At 37.5% G+C, this 22,514-nt stretch overlaps 1 protein-coding gene across 2 annotated transcripts in view; it reads left to right on the top strand.

The window, feature by feature from the left end:
* LOC137276741 (platelet-activating factor acetylhydrolase-like) overlaps positions 1 to 18,601 on the top strand; it is a 43,283-nt gene extending 24,682 nt beyond the window's left edge. Inside the window, exons 4-9 of one of the 2 annotated variants that reach the window (XM_067808378.1) lie at positions 10,832 to 11,009; positions 12,132 to 12,245; positions 13,781 to 13,872; positions 15,002 to 15,175; positions 16,029 to 16,177; positions 16,824 to 18,601. In XM_067808378.1, coding sequence (XP_067664479.1) covers positions 10,832 to 11,009; positions 12,132 to 12,245; positions 13,781 to 13,872; positions 15,002 to 15,175; positions 16,029 to 16,177; positions 16,824 to 16,924 — 808 coding nt within the window. In that variant the 3' untranslated portion in view covers positions 16,925 to 18,601. The remainder of the gene's footprint in view (positions 1 to 10,831; positions 11,010 to 12,131; positions 12,246 to 13,780; positions 13,873 to 15,001; positions 15,176 to 16,028; positions 16,178 to 16,823) is intronic. The other variant, XM_067808379.1, reaches the window with a different exon arrangement.
* The last annotated feature ends 3,913 nt before the right edge of the window (positions 18,602 to 22,514 follow it).

The following is a 22,514-nucleotide window of genomic DNA, read 5'->3' as shown; positions in this document are numbered from 1 at the left end:
AAATATAGACGTGTCCACAAGATCAGCTTGTACGATGACTGTCAAAAGCTGCCAGTAACTTGTATATGATTCAGGTGAACGGCACCAATGATGCGAACATCGTCATACGGGTAGATGAATAATTTGTAATGGGACATCCTGCACTGTTCCCACTAGTATCAAAGAAGTTGTTGAAGAATAGTGTATAGAAGAATGTAAACATATTTTTTAATCTTCTTGAATCCTCTCTTTGAAAAGTGTACATGAACATTTGCTTTGGTAAGTAACTTTGTGTGATTATAGATCTCTTTGTGTCATGTGTAAACTTAGTCTTGTCACTCACTCACTCACTCACTCACTCACTCACTCACTCACTCACTCACTCACACACTCACCCACCCACCCACACACACACTCACTCACTCACTCACTCACTCACCCACCCACCCACCCACCCACTCACTCACTCACTCACTCACTCACTCAAAGTAAGTCAGGCTGAATTTACAAATAAAGAATGTAACTAGTTATTATTCATTCTGACATATGAGCCAGTCAACACAGGTAAGATATCACTAATGAAATAACATGATGCAGGGTTTAACATCAGAGACAAGATTATGACACCTACAATATGTATATATATGTGTGAGAGGTGTCGGCACAGTTTCTTTACAAATGCTTGACAAATCCCCGTAGAAAGCACCTCTGTTACAGAAATAATCCCGAAACAAGCAGACAAAATATGACAGACTGTGATGTAAGTGTTGTAACATAACAAGTGCTTCCTGCCTTCATTGCATGATTAGCTTCCTCCAGTGGGTTGATCCTGCCCTTGTTTGCTGAAGCGTGACCATGATCACAATGGCTGCTAGCTGACATACAGTTCACTGATTCAATCTCACACAAAGATATGACCATTACACCGTAAACCCTCAATGGAGTTGGTCATGCAGAATAAGAACATTTGTGTTATTTGTGCTAACCACATATTTGGATAATTTTGGGTGCTTTTCAGCCCCAGATCTTGGATTGTAATAGATCTAGACATGCATGAAATCTGTACTTGATCAGTAAATAAAAGTATGAGATACTGTTTGGAAATAGTGATTTGCTTCTTGAGTTTGGGTCTTGCATATTTTCAGTTGTTACTTTGAGCACAATGTGTGAAATCCCTTTTTCATTTCCCCTGTTGTAAATTGCTGGAATATTGCTAAATATGGCATCATAGAACTGACTCAATCAGTTGTTACTCAACATGTATTCGCATGATGTCTGGTCCAGACTCAATTACTTCCAGACCGCCGCTATAAAGCTGGAATATTTTTGAGTGCAGTGTAATAAAACTAAACTCCCTCACTCACTCTTTCATTATCTTAGTCTGTTGTAGAAGTCCTGGGAATCAAGGGGATGTTGATTTGACTTCTCTATGACAACAGGGATGTAATCATGGTGTTCACAGTCCGTATGAACCTGAGGAGCACACCTGTGTGATCATATAATGAAGGCATATGTTCCACAACACTACTGATACACCACAAACGTTACTTTTGACGTAATATAGATATTGCTTCTCTGCTCTAGGGTCATGTTTGTACTGGAAGCTGCTTGACACATGTCCCGAATGTGAAGTCTCCATTTGTCTGGAATGAAGAATCTTTTACGAGTCAGGATATTTTTACATTTGTGCATATACCATACTCATCTTGTATAATTGAATAAAGTGGACAATGTTTTTCTATGAACAAAAAATAATAATATAAGTTTTCAATGTTTCAATCAGTGTTTGGATTTGTTATAAAAGGTTATGGAATAATGGTTTATCTGAGGGATTTACAAAACCATATATACTCTGTGTGATACAAGTACAACAATTGTATATATTTATTTCATATTTGTTGTACCTATTTATGTTTCAGTCTAAAATTGTAAAAACATTGAAACAAATTCAGAATCGATAGAGAAAAGGTTTTTGAGATGAAGTTAATTTGCACTGTGTTCTGTAAGTTTTAGTGACGGAGTATGGTGTTTTGTTTGGATGCTGAGTATAAGGGATATATTCTTATCCTCATAAATACAGATACACCCTGATTTCTTCATGGTTGATATTCTGATATGGGTTTCTTGTAATTTCTGCTGAAGCGTGAAGATCCTGGCTAGAATTGGTCATCAGAAGATGTATTATGAGTGCGTTAAAGCATAAAGACTAGAATTTGTCATCAGAAGTCTGTTTTGTCAGATGTGGCTACATGAATTACTGTTTTCTTAAAAAAAATGTTGAAAAAAAGTAAGTGTAAGGCCACATGCTTTTATAATTTACAGATTCCACTAACCTAAGTCAGCAGAAAATTAACGCATGATGAATCAAGTGAATTTTATGTAGTCAACTTCATCAATGCGGGAATATTGCTGGAATATTGCTAAAAGTAGTGTAAATCCCAATTCACTCGCTCACTCATATTTGATAGATACTCAATAATACATTTTCAAAATTCAAGGAATATGTACTGGTAACCTTTACATTCTCGATTAGTGTAGTCTTTTTAACACACTACAGTAATGTGTTTTCCTCACTAAACTGACCAAAATACCTTCATTCATGAAACAAAACACAATTATCATTTGAAAAATGTGAATTTCCATTTTGGTTTTGACCACATAAAGTGTTACTGATTAATAAATATCCTCGAACAATGAACTAGATAAATGTAGTCTTCAGTCACATATGTAGCCATGTTAAAATTAAAATAGATGCAAAATAGATACTGTCTCCAGCCATGCCTGCTGTGGCTCCCTGTGTGCCTGCTTGGTTTAACTGATGCATGCTCCCACCCCTACTGATCTGTCAGATAAAGAATTCAGCCCCTCAAACAGTTTGTGTAGAGACGCTTGACCTTCACCCAGGGTGACAGGAAAACAGAAAACTGGTTCTAGGTACACAGAAGGTTAGGTATTTAACTAGTATCATATGACTGTCCTTATATGGCAGCAATACTGCCTCTGAGATATTGTTTTTATGTGTCAGTTACATGACAACTGAGTATTTCAGAAAGTATGTATTTATCACACAGTGATCCCAACCATTACCATTTGGGCAGAGTGAGTGAGTTCAGTTTTACGCCTCATTTAACAATATTCCAGCTATATGGCGGCGGTCTGTAAATAATCGAGTCTGGACCAGACAATCCAGTCATCAACAACATGAGAATCGATCTGCGCAATTGGGAACCAATGACATGTGTCAACCAAGTCAGCGAGCCTGACCACTCGATCCCGTTAGTCACCTCTTACAACAAGCATAGTCGCCTTTTGTGGCAAGCATAGGTTGCTGAAGCCCTTTTCTACCACGGGACCTTCACGGGTCACCATTTGGGCAGAAACATTAGAATAATTTGCATGAAATTGCATCAACAGGGTGAAATGGAATATGTTTCAAATTTCTGAGCAATCTGACTTGTCAACATGTTGTGTTTGGGATTACACTAATCTGTCATATAGAGCCTGAAGCTAATACATCAAGGAAAGCCCATGCAAGTCTAGAATATATGGCAAGTCTGGTGTTCTAAAGTCTCAAAATGAAGAAAGACTCAGGGCTCCTTTTTCATCATGGAATAGTTTTTTTCTTTGTGACTTTTTCTGTAAAATATGCTCATTTCAGAGACTTGTTAGTGCAGGATTATACTTTCTGAGTAGAGTACCTATTCTAATACTTTTGTTGGGTTGAATAAATCTAGGATTCAAACCCAAGGGAGTGAGGGATCTAATTGCTGAATCCTGGATGGAATTGAAGCCAATAAGTGTGGGACTGGCATCAATCTATCTCACTAGGAGACATGAGAGGTGACTTCACATGTTGTACCCATGTAAGAATAGAACTCGGGGCTTCAGTGTTACAAATGAATACTTTAACCACTAGACTACCTTACCAGGCACTCCCTGTGATATGACATGAAGCTGATATAGACGAACCTCACTTGGACATTGCAATGTCTGAAATAATACAGTATTCTTTACTCAGAGAGTGTAAGGGTCAGTTTATTGACATTGGCTACCATTTTAGAACTGTCCACACTCAGGGTGATTGTGTCCAGCTGATCCCCAGTTTGAAACAACAGTGGGGTAACATGGTCAAGTAGAACATAGTGAGCACTGGTTAGTATTTCAGAGTCCCTAGTCTTTGTCTATACATGATTTGTATGTCTTGTCAAACACAGACTGGTTCGTGTATACGAAGTTGACTATGTCAGTAATCCAGAGGTTTTGTGTATGTACAGAGGAAGCACCTTGAGACCAGGAACACTGATTGTCAGGGATACCCTGCACTGCACTTAATGTCATCCTTTATCTAAATAGGTTGATAGGTCAATATCTTGTCATCATATTACCCCATGGTGTGCCATAAGCCACACCGTTCAGTCCTGACATGCAAGCACTTGTCCAGCTGAGTGTAGGTGTGGGTAAGGTCGACCTCCAGTATAGCAAGTGTAGGTGTAGATAAGGATGGAGTTGACCTCCAGCATGGGAAGACTGAGAGGAATGCTGTGTCTGTCAACAGAGGCGGAACAATATATACAGAGGTACTACTATCCCTCACTATAAGGACGCCAGTGATGGCTTAAGCTGACAGGTTGTGGTGACCCTTTGTGTTGACATTAACAGTTTATATTGAACTTATAAGGACATCACTTCCTATAGGAGATAGTATTTGTGATGTAGGGACACAGTGATTATAGCTTTGGCTTTAGCATTAGTTGATGTCAGGGGCATCTTTTGTAGCTTTTGTATTGTGGCACTTTGGTTGTTGGCATTAGTTGCACTGTTCTTCATAATGGGGGAGCATCAGGTCCATAGAAGAGATTAATAGATTGTGTGGTTAGTGTTTTCAGAAACTGGGATTGCATGGATATTTAAACAGCTGATTTACTGACTGACATTTATGCAGGATATATATACAAGTGCTACACTTGACACCAGAGTGATGATTTTAAGCATGTATATTATACAATAAACAGCAGATTATAAGATGAAAGAGAATGAAATGTACAAAGGCAGATATGGTGGTGTTACAGTGGGTTAAGTGGGTAAGCATTAGAGGCCAATGAGTGTACATCGGGTGGCTGATGGTCTACAATATACAAAAGCTGGGAAAAGATACACAAGGTACGGATGAAGTTGTTACAGTGAATTAATAGGTGATTGATGAAGCCTTTAAAGTCTAATTAATTTCCTGGACATTGGATAAGTAAACATGCACATTACTGGTATAAATATTCTGTATGACTGTCTGTTAGCTTCCACTTGATGAGGGGGCAAGGAATAGCCCAGAAACATTGTGTAAACAATAAAGAAGAAGTTGACATCCATAGCATTTTGTCATACTCCCCAAATGTTGGATGTTGGATTCACTTGTCAGTTAGCTTTGCAACCATACTTCTGTGATGGCAGAGAGACCTGCAACCATCTGAACATTTGCGTAATTCTGACAGTAGCCAGTGACATCACTTAGAAGAACACTACCAAACCAGCTGTCGTTTATTGTCTGATGAATGTCATGTCATGTCATTATATTACTATTCAAGCAGACAGTGACAGAACTGTTGATATCTTATGCATCATTAAATTTGTTCACAGGCACAATTGCTGATGTCAGCAAATACAACTGCAATTAATAAGTATTTACAGTAACCATAGTAGCCACAGTACCAAGCCAGCTGTTGTCCATGGCCACATATTTTGGGTCCGTACATGTTACTTGATCACACTGTCAATCAAGTGGAGAGATACATGAGGGAATTCCTCAAAAAACATGAATAAGGTGCCGTCAGGAAAGTATCATTAGTCAGTATTAAGATCGATCATGCATAGTACAGGGGAAGCATCACCCAAATTATGCAGTTAATTAACAGAAGAAATCACACAACTCTACACTGGCATATGTAGCATTTAGAACTGCAAATACTTTACCTCAAGTGGTTACCTATGTCTTCAGCAGCTTGTCTAACTCTCGTATGATTCAAATATGCACCACAAGTTAAAAAAACGTTCATATCATACTCGTTTCAACATGGAATGGGTCATTCAGTTGCAACTGAGATGGGCAAAACTTCCATTTCAAGAGAGTGAAGAAGCCTTTGAAACACCATGGGATGTCAAAAGAGTTCATTTTAAAAAAGAAATATGCTAAGAATTAAAGGTAAGTAAAACATTGCAATATTCCCTAAACTACACAATTTCATTTTTTTCCTGTTGCTATCTGGTTATCTAAGTGCCTTTGCACAAAGTCACGGATACCACCCCTACGATGATCGTAACATACCTTAACAGGCAGACTGGGGACAAAGCTGAAACTCCTTTGTACAACCTAACTCTGATCAGAAGGCATAGGTAAAGGTAACTCATCTGAAACACCTTATGTTGTTGTGCAGAGTTGTGTCCCTTGGGCATCCCACACACATATAATCACAGGTTTGAATCTCAGTTTGTGCTAGGTACACTTCAGTAATAATTTGTGACCATCATGGGCCATGGGTGTCACCAAAATTATGAAACATCTAAGATATTCATCACTTCAGATTTTCTTTCCATATTAAGCTGGCATTCCATAATATTACTGGAGTCTGTTCACATAATGGAGTTAAACCTAGCCTTTCACCGACTTTTATCTGATCAAACTATTGTAAGAATTCAACAGTAAAGAAGTGGGCAATCTCAAAAGGAATGTCAATAAGGGTTCAAACATTTGCCTTGTGTCAAGTGAAGATAAACAAATATCGGTGGTATTATTGTCAAGCTAGGTTTGTTGTCTAATTTATGAGCATGCTTTTTGGTATTCCCTGTCATGAGACATCAATTATGAAGTACCTCCAGACATTCGTTGCATGGAAGAGACCCTCCCTGATGGTTTAGAGTGTTCTAGACTGGTGCCGTCAAAGGGAAATATGTCACGAACACTTCACACTCATGCAAATTCAGCTGTGAACATCCTTGAACTTACTTAATTCAACAAGTTATTGTTATTCAATCATGTAGAATTTATTTGGCTTGCTGTGGTATTTTATCTACATTTTTTTTTATTGTTTATTAAATTCTGTCTGTCTGAAGGTTTAAATGAGTCATTTTGTCCAATATTATGTCAGCATGTGTATGTTTGATTTTGTGAAAAAAGGTTTTTGGGATGAATGATTTGAGGAACTCTTCTTACATGCATACAACGTCCAGTAAACAACTATGACTACAACTACACATTTCCTTTTAGTGATCTAGATGTGGACATGGATTTGATATGTTATTAAGTTTCCAGGTCAAACAGAGATTCAATGGTAGTTTACTTATCACATGTATGGAAATGCCATCATGTCTCGATTAATGAAAGTGAATGGCCCATGAAATTAAATTGGACATCTATATCAGCAATATTTGCAGTGTTTTGAAAACTTGACATTGCCTTACAAACTGTATTGCGACCCACTGATACCACTTTTGGACTTAGTGTCCTTGAATGTATGGAATGACTAAATCAACAGCGACAGACTGTGAGAACAAAAGATAGTCTTCTGTTCAGGATTTCATGCGTCAGCAAAAGTGTTTGAATGGAGAATGACTTAATTGTTACAACGTGGCAATGCTTCCTAAAACTCAGACACTCAGAGTCAAAAGTCCAGATATGAAAAGACTCCAAAATGATCACATAAAGACTTAGCAGTAAATGTTTATATTGTTGCCATTGACGACCAGTGATAAGGGTGTTAACAGGTTGGTTGCCAAAAGGGGGGAAATATTGACTACACAACACCTGCTATACACGTACTGTGTTAACACACTGTGATGGACATGAAAGAGGTTAATAAGCTCCATGTCCTGTTGTTGTTATTCAATAAATGTTCATTGTGTTGTCATTGGTGATGATGTGGTGTAACGTGTATGTAAAAATATGGCTGATTTGGTTGGGCACTATATTGACCACATGTCAGCAGGGGATTAGTGCAGATGAATTATATACTCATTTATTTTGTTGCCAGGTGTGTCAGATTTGTGTTAATTGAACAGAAATTCAGTTGCATAGAGCCTAAAGTGGTGATTTTCGCTTTGTTAGAATCCTAGACTTTATATTCACAACCGAATAACTCCAGATACCGATTTTCTAAACTCTTCAACAGTATTGGTCAGTGGTGAAAGTGGTAATAACACTTTGATCAGCAAATCCAGACATGACTAAGGGAGGTACATTCTATGAGTAAGTGTTATCTCACCTCTCCTCTAGCCTTCACAGGTCCAGTGGATAGAGCACCTGCCCTGAGAGTAGAATGTTGGTAGTTCGATTCCAGGCCATGCTATACCCAAAGATGTTGCATGATGTTGTTTGTTGTTACCCTGCCTGATCCTAGTTGTTTGTGTGAGTTATGGTCACCTTAGCACTAAGATCATTTTGTACAGTGACATCCTAGACTTTAAACCTGTTTCACATCAGTCTACTTCATACTGACAAACACTGGTTTGTCTGCCTGAAGCAGTTATTTAACAATCAAACAGGATATTTCTTGAATACAGCCGTATATTGTGGCATACAGCATCCACTCGGCATGCGACCATGTTTCTGGCTCCAAGCTACAGCATCAGATGAGATAAGAAGACCCCCCTCACTGTTACACCTAGTCTTCACAGATTCGGTGCCTGTTGGGAGTCATTCGAGCCAAACATATCAAACCTTTAGAAGCGTAACTGAATGTTGTCAATCTTTAATCAGCTACTCAAGAAGTTACTGTTTTTATATCATCAGTAAATGATGTCACATCAAGTCTGCTGTGTGTGTGGAAGGAGGGTGAACTTGTTAATCAAGTCTGTCTTCCCATGTTTTATTTAATTACTGGCAAGATTCATCTGGACAAACAGCACATATAGCAGAGGCCAGTTCAGTGCAAATACATGAACACGTCCTATACAGACTTGACTTTGATAAAACTTGACAAGCTACTGCAGTGGCACAGAGGCCCCCTTTTATCATGGTAGAAACAAGGGGGTCTGTTAGATGAAAGTCTGGTGCAAGTCTCTGCGTCTATGAGTATATGTTTAAATCATAATTTCTAGATTAAATAAACAGTAAGAATAGATTGACTTTAAAAGCCCGTATATCTAGACTATTAAAAATAGACTGATTATATATCAGGGGACTTTTCATTCAGTGGACATAGAGCAAGGCTAAGTGAAAGACATGATTTGTTTTAGTTTCAGAATGAAGTGCATGGGATTTGGTAACTATGTGAGTGATAAGTTGAGGATTGAACTAGATAGGCTCAGTGTTGTACATATGCTGCAGGACAGCTAGTTTGTCTCATGCCCCACATATTACATCCTTCTCTTCCCCCTATCACCACCCCACTAAACCCCCCCACCTCCACCCCCACCCCCCACCCCACCCCACCCCAGCATTTGCAGGAATACAGGGAACAATCAAATAAGGGAAAGTCTAGAGCAACAGGCTCTAGGGTCAAGGGGTCCTGATTTATTTAAATAGGGTTGTTTGTTTCTGCTGCAATTGTCTGATGGAACTATCAGGGGGGTTTTGGAGAGGTTCAGCACAACGAATGTAGCGCTAAAATGATCTTAACTCACATACTTTACCATAGACTTACAACTGTCATAGCGCTATTATGGCTTTGAGGAATGAGGTGCTGATGGGCCTGTGTTCTGCAGATGTCAATGGAATGTTCTTGGTGATTTTGTCGAAGCTGCATGGACATTGTCTTGGCATATGTAGCTATTACAAGCAAAACAGTGCTGGATGAGCATGGCAGTACATTATATAACAAGACAAAAGTAGATCTGTGAAACAGCAAGAGGTGATAAGGAATGGGTGAAGGAGAGGTAAAGTGCAAATGAGAACCCTGTGTTGCCCCAAGTGTTAATGATCACTCAATGAGTTGCTATAGGATTCAGGAAGTAGGCCATAGTGCACAGATGGGATCTCTTTGAGATTACCATTGCTCTAACAAGTAGAATGGATTCTCTGTGCCAAACACTGGATGTACTGGAAGACATGTTAGAACGTTTTTGAAATGTGGTCATGACACGTCTTCATTTGATCAACACATAAAAGTGACACTGAATAAACTTCATTGATGTGTTTTTTTTCTAAATGTTGTTATAAAGATCATCTCCATGACCTTACAAAGCATTATTAGAATTTGTAATTGATGACCTTTTTGGAGAAAATACAGATAACTTTAAAGTCATATTTTTCAAACTGTATTTTTAATTAATTATAAAAGAATCTTTAATTGTAGATTACTGATCGTCATACAAACCAGTGGGGAAATTTTGATAATATAATTAATGTGATAAATATGATTGAAGTCTTATTAAGACCATTATATGAGCTCCGATAAGTTCTCAGTTTGGGATAGGAAAGCAGTGGCTATTACCCAAGCCAAGTGTAGTCAACATAGCCTTGTCAGACACACCCAGATGGAGTGGGTAAGCGTGTTTCTGATAGTGAACATTGATTATTACACTATCGGGGTACTAGGCCACACTGGCTTAGCTGAAATAGCTGTTTGGGTTCCAAGCAGTCATTGGTGTAATCTTGAGTCCTTAGACCACCTGATCCTCTTAAAAACATGATCAATAGTTTCTTGGAAAGTATGCGTTGAGATACTGACAGATATCATGAACATGTTTATAAATATGGTGAAAAGGTGTTAAATATGTTATGAGGTAGTCTGGCTCACAATCCTGGAATATTTTCTAAACCAAGTAAAACAAGCAAATCTAGATTTCCTCAGTTTCCATAATTACATTACATCAAGGAGTAACTTTTCAGGGCTTTGTTGAATTAAAAACCAAAGTTATTTTGCAGGGATGGATCTGCTTCCATGACTCTCTGCCTCCGAGAGAGCTTCCGTCACTCCGTCCGACATGCTGACGACAGCAGCCACAGTCATCATCACCATCGCAACAGCTTCAGTGAGGACTGGAAAAAATTTGACAAACCAAAACACATCCAGTGGGACGACTTTGACTACAGAAATAAGCAGGTTAAAAGAGATTCCTACCAGAACGTTTAATAATGATGTGTCTGTGAGAGGTCTCCAACAGAAGACGTCATTTGTACAGATTACAATGATTAGTAACAAATAGCTGTTTAAGGTGTTGCAGATTGAAGTTAAGGGATAGTCATCACAATTATGTCTGAGGTTGGCAGCTGATAACAGATCATGATTACCATATGACTACCTCTAATCATTACAGTTAGTGGTGTCTAATATCTCATGGATATCAGGTTGAGCATATCTATATGTGATCCCCACCTCATGGAGAGATGCCTACATATCCACCTTAGTGTCATGTTTCAGCTTCATAGTAAACTGATCTGCAAATATGAAAGTCATTTGATTGATATGTAGCTAGTTGTAACCTAATAGTACCCCATGAGATTACCGACAGAGACTGTGGTGTTTGATAACACAGTGATATAACACTAATAGACAACAAGAGTAGTTTGATATGTATTAGAAAATTAGCAATATTTGTTAAATACAAAGAGTATAGATCTTTAGATTAGTGGAATCACAATGTAAGTCATGTCAAAAAACATCTACAGTTGAAAAACTGTGTGCCAAGACCTTTCAATCATGACATATTAACTATAACCCTATTAAAGCGTTTTATTTTGAGTGGCTCATATAGTCATGTTCTTTGACATGGTTAAGAAAACTGGTTTGAGTGAGTGAGTTTAGTCTTACACTACTCTCAGCAATATTCCAGCGATCTGTGAATAATCACGTCTGTACCAGACAATCTAGTGATCAACAGCATGAACAAGTTAGTAATGGTATAGCTGAAGTACTGCCGATAAGACTTAAAATGTTAGCTAACTCACTGTCTAAGTTTATAAAAGTGGATCCCTCCTTAAGTTTTATTTTTTGGACTGTTACTTGATATTTTCTTAAACCCAGTGTAAATGTAACATGGTAGAGAAACTGAAAATTTTGGGCAGTGAAATATGAAAACATAATAGTATGTTAGTCAAGGACTTAAAACAAGCACTTCAGTGTAAGTTGCATGATTTCAGAATGTCAAATAGTAACTCAATGCTAATCAAGTAGAATGCTTCATCAGTTGTGTTGCATCAACACCATGTTGTTTTGTTATCACAGGTTCACCAAAGAGCAGGGGAGTGCAGCCGTGTATTAGATATCCTCAAGGATCTGAATGACGGCAAACCACTGTACAACTCCCTTGGAATAATAATCAACACAAGTCACTTTAAGGTAAATGCTTGAATGTACCAAAAATCAGTAGTCACCTTTTATTGGTGACACCTGTTTCTTTCTTGCTTGGCTGAATTACATTTTCGGTAATTCGAAAATTATATTTAAAAAATCTGTTATCATTTAAAAGTCAGATGATCACAAAGAGAGAATAAAAATATGTTATAGTATTCTGACTATTATGAGATCAGCATTTGTTTACACGAGTACCTGTTGACTGATTTTTGTATTGGATACACAAAAAGTGATTTCTGTACAAATATTACAAGACAAATTATCTTCATTTTGCTAATCAAATCTTAGGTAAAGTTGTGTAGCTTACGATGTCAAGACTATAAAATACTGTGTGTTAAAAAAACTGATTTCCATAAAACAGTAATCAGCTCTGTTTCTTATGTTAATGTCATTGTTAGCCTCACAGCTCATTAGGTAAAATGAACAAGTCTGTGTGTGGTATAAAGAGGCAGTGGTATTGATCCTGACTCGGGTATCTTAACACATTGTATAGAAGAAATACAGGTATTGTGGTCAGTATTGATACATGATCAACCCCCGACACTGTAGCATATTATAGCACATTGAACTGAATGTGCTCTGATTACTGAGATCAATAATCGATTTTCCTGTATGTTTGGTATATATACATACGGAGATGGTGGTTAGGACAATATCATTTACTGTTTCATAGAAATTCAAGAGCTTTATGCGCTAATTAATTTCTTAGATATTGTAAAATGGTTTGCTGTACCATTGGGTTGACATTTGATGTGGTATGAACATTTTTAAACATGATCTCTTGAAATTATTCTGTTGTTTATTTATATGCCATAATGTTTGTATACAAATGTTTGAACTGAAGTGGAAAGAAAGATGCATTGATACACTGTATTTCAATACATTGATTAACTGATACACATATATTTTGAATAGATAATATCCTTCTGAAATAATACAGGTCTATGCAGCTATAGAAGCATCTGTTTTTTGGATGTACACATTTCAAATGGCTGGACTCGGATTCCAACTCGATATTTTTACAGTGACCAGTAGCAAAGCTGCATCATTGTTGATAGTGGCATGAAACAACTTTTACGCATCAGGCACTTTTTGAATGATTTGTTTTCAATTATCATGATTAGGAAACAAACATATTGGTTTCTGGGTGATTTGCAAATGTTTTGCTAATACTTTACTTATGTTTTCAAATTTTACAACAGGTGCATGACAATGGGTACGAGAACATTTGTGTTTCTGAAAAGATTCATACTATGATAAGATGTTAACAACTGCATGATATGTATGTATCAAAATTGCATTTTGCATGAATTTGAATCTATTCAGGAAATTTTACTTGTAGTTCACTACCTCAGTTTCTATCAATTTGCGTTGGAAGTAAGAAACAGAGTACTAAACTTGCTTCCATAAGATACCATTTTTATTAAACTTGTGAAAGTTTTAATGTCAAATCATTAACTCGATTAATGACAATGGTATTACATGGAAGATGTTTAGTATCCTCCTCGTGTTTCCTTCAGGATACCATGAACATCACAGAAGCTTCCATCATAGGTCACTCGTTTGGTGGTGCCACCTGTGTCTGTGCGCTGGCAGATGATGAAAGGTTTAAGTAAGTAGCATGAGAACAACACACACTTCTTGGATGAATATTGAATAAACATCATGTAATGAAGTGGCTCACTTGATCCCAAAACATATGCATACATCTTTGCTTGATAAGACCCCAACCTTCATAAAGTAATTTACAGGGTTGACTTCAATTTCTTTTTCTCATGTTAAAGGTAGAGATTTCGTGACTCAAATGTTGCATTAGTAGGAAAAGAAAAGAAATCTACCCTCATTCCAACCTTGATGAAGCTCAAAGCAGATCATCCTTTGTTTATTGTTATGTCTGAAAATATGGTCACGGCGGGTAATCCTCCTTCCCACTGAGATTGCTTGAAATTCACTCCATCAGGTGCTAGCTGGTCGGCTTGAGTTTTGCTGGCATTCTTAATCTCTTTTAATTCAGATCTTAGTTCTTTCTACCAACAGACTATAGTAGTCTAGTGGTTAAAGTGTTCACTCATCATGCCGAAGACCAGATTCAATTCCCCACATGGGTACAATATGTGAAGCCCATTTCTGGTGTCCCCCAGTATGATATATTGCAGAAAGCAGCGCTCACTCTTGCTATCACTAAAGACAGATCTAAGAACATGTCATTACAGGTCACAGCTGAACTGCCTTTCAGGAACTTTGTCTGACCAATGAAATAACAGTTAGGCAACAATAACACCCGCCAGTCCGCAGAAAGTTTTATACTGGCAACCTCCATTTCAGACATTGCTTTAAAAACAGTCAGTTCAAAATTTGATAGCTGAACATTGTTGAATGTGGAAAAGATGTGGAAAAGATAGCAGAGGTTGTATGGAAAGTGTTTTTCATTTCAAACTACTGGTTTGGAATACAGGGTTTAACTTTTCTAAGTTGCACTATGAGGAATATATCCTGTATGTCATGATGGTGATTTGACAAGGTCCAGTGGTATGTCTTAGGATGTTTGTTTAGTGGTAGCATCAGTTGCAAGTGTGATAACATGGTTTGCCAGACGTAGTCATAAGATGCAGATGTTGCCAGCTTGAAACAATGACTGGACAAAGTATTCAGTGGTATAACCTAGGGCTTTGGAGACTGTGACATTCTTTTGGATGTATTAGCCATCATCACCTGTATTCATTGTAGCATGTTGTGTACAGGGCTGGTGTGGTGGTGGATGGGTGGATGCATCCTTTAGATGACAGGGTATATGAGACAGTGAGTCAGCCCATCCTGATGCTCAACATGGAGACGTTCCAGTGGAAGAAGAATGTGCAGCAGATGATGCGTCTGAAGACTGACAACAATGTGGAGAGGCTCATGTTGACGATTAAGTGAGTTTTGGAAGACGCATTGAGCACAACAGGTCTTATTGTGTTTACCTGATATAAATGTGTCTGGGGTTACATCGAGTGTAATAGGTCATATGGAAGGTCAAGGATGCATCAAGGTTAAAAGGTCACCCAGATGTTCATGGGTCATGTAGCAAAATTTAGCCTAGCGTGTCATATTAAACAGTGACATGATGTCACATAAATGTTCGGTGGTCACCATAAGAGTAACAAGTTACAAAGTCTTTCGCAAATTGCATCAAGTGTGTCAGGTCAGTTGAACTTGTCATGAAAAGGTTCAGGGGTCACATGTAGAGGAACAGGTCACCTATAACATAGCATTCCATTTCAAGTGTGCCAGATCACATAGAAAGTCAAGGTCAGACCAAGTTTAAAGGTCATTTAGAGAATAATACATGAACGTGACATTGGTCATATTGTGTAACAGGTGACATGAATGGCCATAGAGTGTGGCAGCTTTCTCGAGGGTCATGCGTGACTAAGAGGGTTGAAGTTCATGGGTCAAATGAAAGGTCAGGGTCACATGCATGGTCAGTGGGCTAATAAGCAGTAGAGCAGGAGTAGCAAGTCACATAGGCCACACCTGTAAAGGGTCACAGCGTAACAGGTCAGGTAGAGGTGCATGCTGGAAGATGAGGACTATTTTTATGGATATACAACATCATTATTCTGTATAAGCAATGTTTACAATGTAACATTTTTTACTTTGTCTGAATCTCTCATTTATGTATATTGTGAGTGGTATATCCTGATGGAAATGTCTTCTGTCACTTGATTTATTTTGGTTTACCTGCAATTGACGTCCTCAGTTTGTATGCCCGTGTTTGTCCTGCAGGGGGACGTGCCACCAGAGTGTCTCTGACTTCCAATTCCTCACCAGCAAGGCAATGGGTCTCCTGTTTAATCTGCGGAACAAGCTCACGCCACATGTAGCCATGGACATCATCCGGTGCGGAACTCTGGGATTCCTCTGGAAACACCTTGGTATGAAAATGAAACTTCAAGTATGTTATAGAAAGGTGATAACAGAAAGGAGATTGTTATCAGAACCTGTCAACCCTCCCCACCTGCCCAGTGCAGCTTACATACTTTTTGAAACAAAACATTGAAGTTGTGATTTGATTCTTCATGTCATACCTTGCTTAGGCAGACACTTACCTTTTCTGAAATACATGTTTTATACTAATCAACTAATTTCAAGTTCTTCTACTGATGTCATTTGAAATTCACTTTCTGAATTCAATGAGGCAATTCATGTGGTTAATATTTTGATTCACGTAAATTTTGTCCAGAAGGTGAGGTTTGGCTGAATCAGAAATATCAGTCACTCTTGTGATGCATTAACCCGTGAAGATCTGGGTTAGAATTGATCTTCAATTCTTGATGACTAAAGGGATCAGGTAGTCAGACTTGCTGACTTGGTTGACACATGTCATTGTGTCCCAATTTCATAAATCATTGTTCATGCTGTTGATCACTGGATTGTCTGGTCCAGATTTGATTATTTACAGACCCCCGCCATATGACTGGAATATTGCATTATAAAACTAAACTCACTCATAGACATCAGTAATTTAGTAATAGATGTGTAAATTATTTGTCACCAGCATATTTTGTGTTTACTCTTCAGGCCAGGACTGTACTGACTCAGGCAAAGGGAACCAGTTTGATAGCGTGTTGGCGGGGACACGGGAACATGTTGTCATGGGAACCACACTAGATCTCAGCTGATTTAGATGCTGAGACATCACAGAGGTCACACACATCTGGGATAGAATCTTGGATCATGGCAACAAGTTCTGACTTGACACCACCATAGCTTTCATCAGCAGTATGTTCACATTCAGGTTCTCCAAGTGTGTAGGGAGGAACACTTTCCACAGCTAATGCATACAAGACAACTGAAGTTCATGCAATGATATTTACTGTTTACATTGTGTACATGGAAATTCACACCTAATGCATGCTTGGTAACATTTCAGTCAGTGCTTGAACTTTCAAGAACCCATTGCCTTCATGTGCAAGGCCATGCATTAAAGGCATGCCGTATGAAAATATAAGTTGTAAGAGCTTTTTGTGACTGGATAGGTTTAAAGAACTGGATATCAATGTACAGTATTGAAACCTTTGGTCAAGAATTATTTAAGAGTATAATTCAGGATGTGACATAATATTAATGTTGTTAAGTGTGATAATACGACAGCACAAGGCTAGCATTGTAGCATTGAAAAAGCTGTAAGAGAGTTATATTATTTTGGTAGATTCATTGACAAAATGATGAACAATTTATTTTCATTTTCAATCAAAGATGAGTTTTTGCATTACAGCATTGCAGTTTTTAGTTATACAAGAATTTGTTTAGTGCAGATATTTCATTTTGATGTAAAATAGCAGAAAAGTGACACAGAGAATGAGGTTTTATGAATATTATGTGATGAAGAAAGTCCTAACATTGTTGCCTTACAAAGCCTTACAATCCCTGTGATGTTCACAAATATTACCCTGCTCTTTCAATCCTTCGTCGAGTCAGTGAATTGTTCTTCGCTCATGACACAACAGTTATATATTTCCAAACACATGTTATTTATACTTTAAATTTCATGTCTGTGTACCACAAGCCATAATGTTATTTTGTCCTATTTGTGTTGTATTTATTTGCACTGGCAGTCAGTCTTTGGCCATAATAGTTGTGTTTTATTATTTGATGCTCTGCTCCATTTTTTGTAGATACTATGGTAAACATTAGTACCTCATACTCTCAGGCATTAGGATGTAAGATGTTGGGTGATAGAACAGTTGTGTTATGGCTAGATCATTACGTATAAGGTATGGCTTGGATGGGTAACCCAAATTCCTCCTCTCTTTTGATCATGTGACTAGATTAAACAATGTAATATGTTATTCTTTCATGATTAATTAGTTGTATTGCCTTTGAAGATTTAGACATGATTTCAGTCACTTCTTTTGAACAAAACGTATGGTTACGATATTGAAAAACTCTCACTTTTAGCCTCTGAGCTGAAAAATATACTGATTTCTTATAAATTTGACATGAGGAATTAAATAATGGGTATCTGGGTAGGGTAGGGTAATAGAGGATGGGGTACCTGGGTAGAAAATTTGGACCCATCCTAGCCCTAGTATAAGGTACCCCAAAGGATGTTGAAATATGAGATCCTAACTACATCTACATCTACACTACATTATGATTACCGTAAATCCTTGTATAAATGCTGACCTTTTGAATATTGCACTGTCCAAGAATAAATGTCAGGTGAGTCTGTATTTCTTTGAAACCTGTGAAATTCTAGAAGAGACTTTTAATATATCAAGGGAAAACATTTGAAACAAAATCTGGAAAAAGATTGATGACAGAAGAGATTACAAAGTGTTTCAAAGAATTAAAAAGGAAGATTTATCCATAAAAGATCTTGGTTAAAAGTCAGGTTGGAAAAATCTGACTTTGCAAAGTAAATAACAGGTTTGAAGACTTCCAGCATGTATTGTATAGTAATGTACATAGAGGGGTCAGGACCTACAAGAACAATTGTCTGACCACAGTTGTCAGTTTTATACATGACACAATCAGACACAATAAAAAAATAACAGCAAAGTTGACCTCATTTTTGGAAATCTCCCATTCACAAATAAGGGCATTTCTGGTCCTGAATTTTCATTTTGGCATACTGAACATCCAAAGTGGCATGTTGAACAGGATGGGGATGTGTCCATGTGTTCTGTTTTTCATTATCTGTTTATTATTTTCTCACTTATTATATTGACTCACAGTGGGCATTTGCTACACTTTGCCATAGATCTGAAGATTACACAAGTCTGTGATAGTGCTGTAACAATATACTGCAGGTGGTTTTTGTGTAGTTTGTGTTATATCTCTGTAGTGTTTCTGATTTATGTGTACAAATATTTAATATTTTAGTATCATATGGTGGCCAGAATTCTAAGATCGTATATTGAACTGTTATTTATAACTGCCTCATACATCAGATCATGGGATGGCATTCATTAAAAAGTACTTACTTGTGAGATTTTTCTTCAGTCAACAAAAAAACAGATTTTCTTGCTGAAGGATACATCTCCCTGTTGTATACACTAACTCTTGCATTAAGGCTGGGAGGGTATAATCACATTGCTTGGTAATGGGGTAGCCCAGTGGTTTAAGTGTTTGCTTGTCACACCTAAGATTGGGGTTTGATTCCTTACATGGGTACATTGTGTGAATCCCATTTTCAGGTGTTTTGCATGCTAACTATGAACCCACTGATCGAGAACATCTAATGTAACTGGTTAGTGAGGACCCTCTCTTTTACAGACACCCACTGTATCAATGTATTCACCCCACGCCTCTCCTGTGTTTTTTGTTCACTTAAGGACTTGGTTACTGAGCACCCCACCGCTTTCAATTCAGCATCCACTCTGATGGTATAAACACATTGCTATATATTGTGATTTAACCCTTTCAATCCTGAGTCTGTGGTAATCTTTTGTAAAATTTATGTAAATATGTAAGTGTCATATGTAAGTCATGGCTGTCTGTTGTTTCAGTGGGTTGCAGCTTGACGGTTTCAGTTACAAATGGACATTTGGATTTTGTATCCAAACCAGACCCTTGTACATTATCACTCTGTTTTCTGTTTTGTTTGTATTTTGGTATACTTATTCTGGGCCAGCCTGCAGGACACAGGATCCCTGTTTGTGGGTAATGTTCAGACAGGATCTGATACTCCACCAAGATAATTCAGATTCTGTCATGTTTTGATGTTAATAGATATCTTTGAATTACCTGCGAACAGATTACAGTCTTTGCTATGGAAACACATTCAAAGTGCTTTCCATGATTATGAATTCCAAGAATGAAGTCATAAGGCTTGGGACAATTTGTCTCATTAACAAAATATTTTTGTTGTTATTCCACAAGTTGATGTCGTATGACGCACAAGCCATTTGTTATGGTTGATATAAATCCTGTAATTCCATGCAGGATTTATCAATAACCCGGCTTCAGTCTGCTACCACTGATGCCAAACATTATATGCCAGTCTTGTGTCTATTACATTTTTCTAAGATGCTTTGGTGAAAGATCAAAGGTGCTCACAGCACTTTATCAGACGACGATATGCTCTTTTTGCATTACCGTCCTCATGCATTAATTATAACAATTCAGGACAAAACTATACTTTATTACAGAACACATAGGGGTATAGTGAACTTTATTTCCTAATTAGTGCAATAGTTTAATTGACAGTTCATCCCCCCAAAATTTCAAATGAAATGGGATAATATGCTACTCAAAAGAAGAGAAGGATCCTCCAGTCCTTGCATAATACAGCAGTAATCTGGCATGATATAATATAATCATGTGAAAAAAGTGGGTGTTCTTAAATTCTTTTGAGTGGCATATTTCAGTGTTTGAAAATTGCATAAGAATGGTAATCTCTTAACGTTTGCTCTCTGTATCACAATAACTGTTCAGATATATTTACCTGAAATCAGTGTGGAAATCTACCAGACATTTGTGCCTTAGGTAATACCTGTTTTAAAAGGCATGTACACAGTGTCTGTGACTTGTAAGTCAAGCCTACATTATTCAAATTATTTTCAACAGGTCTTATAGAAAAATCGCTAAAGACCTGATTTATACTTTCTTTTGTATGTGCGTTTTACATTTGTGATTTATATATATGTGTTAATATTGAGGTTATCCATATTCCAAAGTCACCCATTTGAAGGGTTTCCTTCACAGTGATTAGTATGTTCATGTCTGGTGATGTGATGTGACTTTTACAGGGTATTTACGTATATACAGCTCTGTGTTTCATCATCATCAGAGGTAATCAGTTGTGTCAGATATATTTTAAAATACACTTGATATTATTATAATCAGTTTTAATGACATGGAATAATGTGAATATCACTATCAAAAGTGATGTGGTTTATAAGTTCACACATAAGTATTACATGCATATATCATATCTTATGTGAATATGATTATGACATGTTCATCATTTCAGTGAGTGAGTGAGTGAGTGAGTAAGTATAGTTTCACACTAATGTTAAGGAATATATCAGCTGTATCACTTTGGGGTGCTTCAGAAATTGGCTTTGTACATCGTAACCATGCGGGGATTTGAACACAAACTTTCAGTGTGATGAGTAAATGATTTTACCACTAAGTTACACAACTACCCACTTAAGTACTATTATTGTTGTATAGGGAGAACAGATGACCCCAATGTTTAAGTAACCACAATTTGCTTCGCAGAGTTACGTCCCATGGGTATGCTAGGATGTGATGATCTTGGCTTTGAATCACACTGCACTGATTATTTCCCTTTGAATGTCAGATCAATACCAATGTAACTAAACGGTAATAACTTGTGCCCCTTCAGACTCTCCTACGTGAAACAGAGATCCCATGATGTGACTTGAATACTGATCAATCCTGAGGCCTTATTCTCGAAACATTCTTAACCCTAAGAATTCCTAACTGTGATCGTAACCAATATGTTAAGAATGACCCTAAGAAGTTTGTAGAGGTACGAACGTTTCGAGAATAGCATTCCTGACTCTCTCCCTAACACATGCATGCACACACTCACTCTCTGATTGATGTTTCCAGTAGCATGGATCGATGCTCATGCTTTTGATCACTAGTTTGTCTGGTCCAGACATGATTATTTATAGACCACCGCCATTTAGGTGGAATGTTGCTGCATATGGCATTTAACAACAAACAATCACTCACTGTTGTGTAACTTCGAGTTGATTAGCCTGATATGTAAACAAAATAATGTTGTCTTTTAAAAGGAGGTCCCCGAAACAAAGAAACCTACAGTATTATTGTTGTTATCAACACTTGCTGAGTGATGGCTGGATGTTACGTGTCTGTCAAAATTTTTGTCACTGAAAACACGGAAATTGTCAGGATGACACCATTATTAGTGCTTTGCATGGAGTGTGAAGCGCGTTAGCCTTTAGGATTGTTTTGGTCCAAGGTTGTTGAAGAATGTGCAGAATAAAATCTTGACATGACTCTAACTTAACAATGTGTACATGCTGTTATTGGTGAAAACTGCATTATGGATCCTCTATGCATCTGTATGAAAACCATGCCAAAATATGTTTTTAATGTTTATTGTTTTCACATTGCATTGATAGCCTAGCAACAGTAATAAAATATGATATAGTATATTTTGTATAATGTTTACCCTTCTGAACATAGATAATCCACAGTCAAGGGTTTATTGGGTAATGTTTGAAAAAAAAGAACATACAGTCAAATCCTGAGGAGTCTAATCGCTGG

This window comes from Haliotis asinina, chromosome 3 (genome assembly GCF_037392515.1).
Source record: "Haliotis asinina isolate JCU_RB_2024 chromosome 3, JCU_Hal_asi_v2, whole genome shotgun sequence".
NCBI lineage: Eukaryota > Metazoa > Mollusca > Gastropoda > Lepetellida > Haliotidae > Haliotis > Haliotis asinina.
The sequence above is the reverse complement of the archived record's forward strand: the minus strand, read 5'-3'. Positions and strand labels throughout refer to the sequence as shown.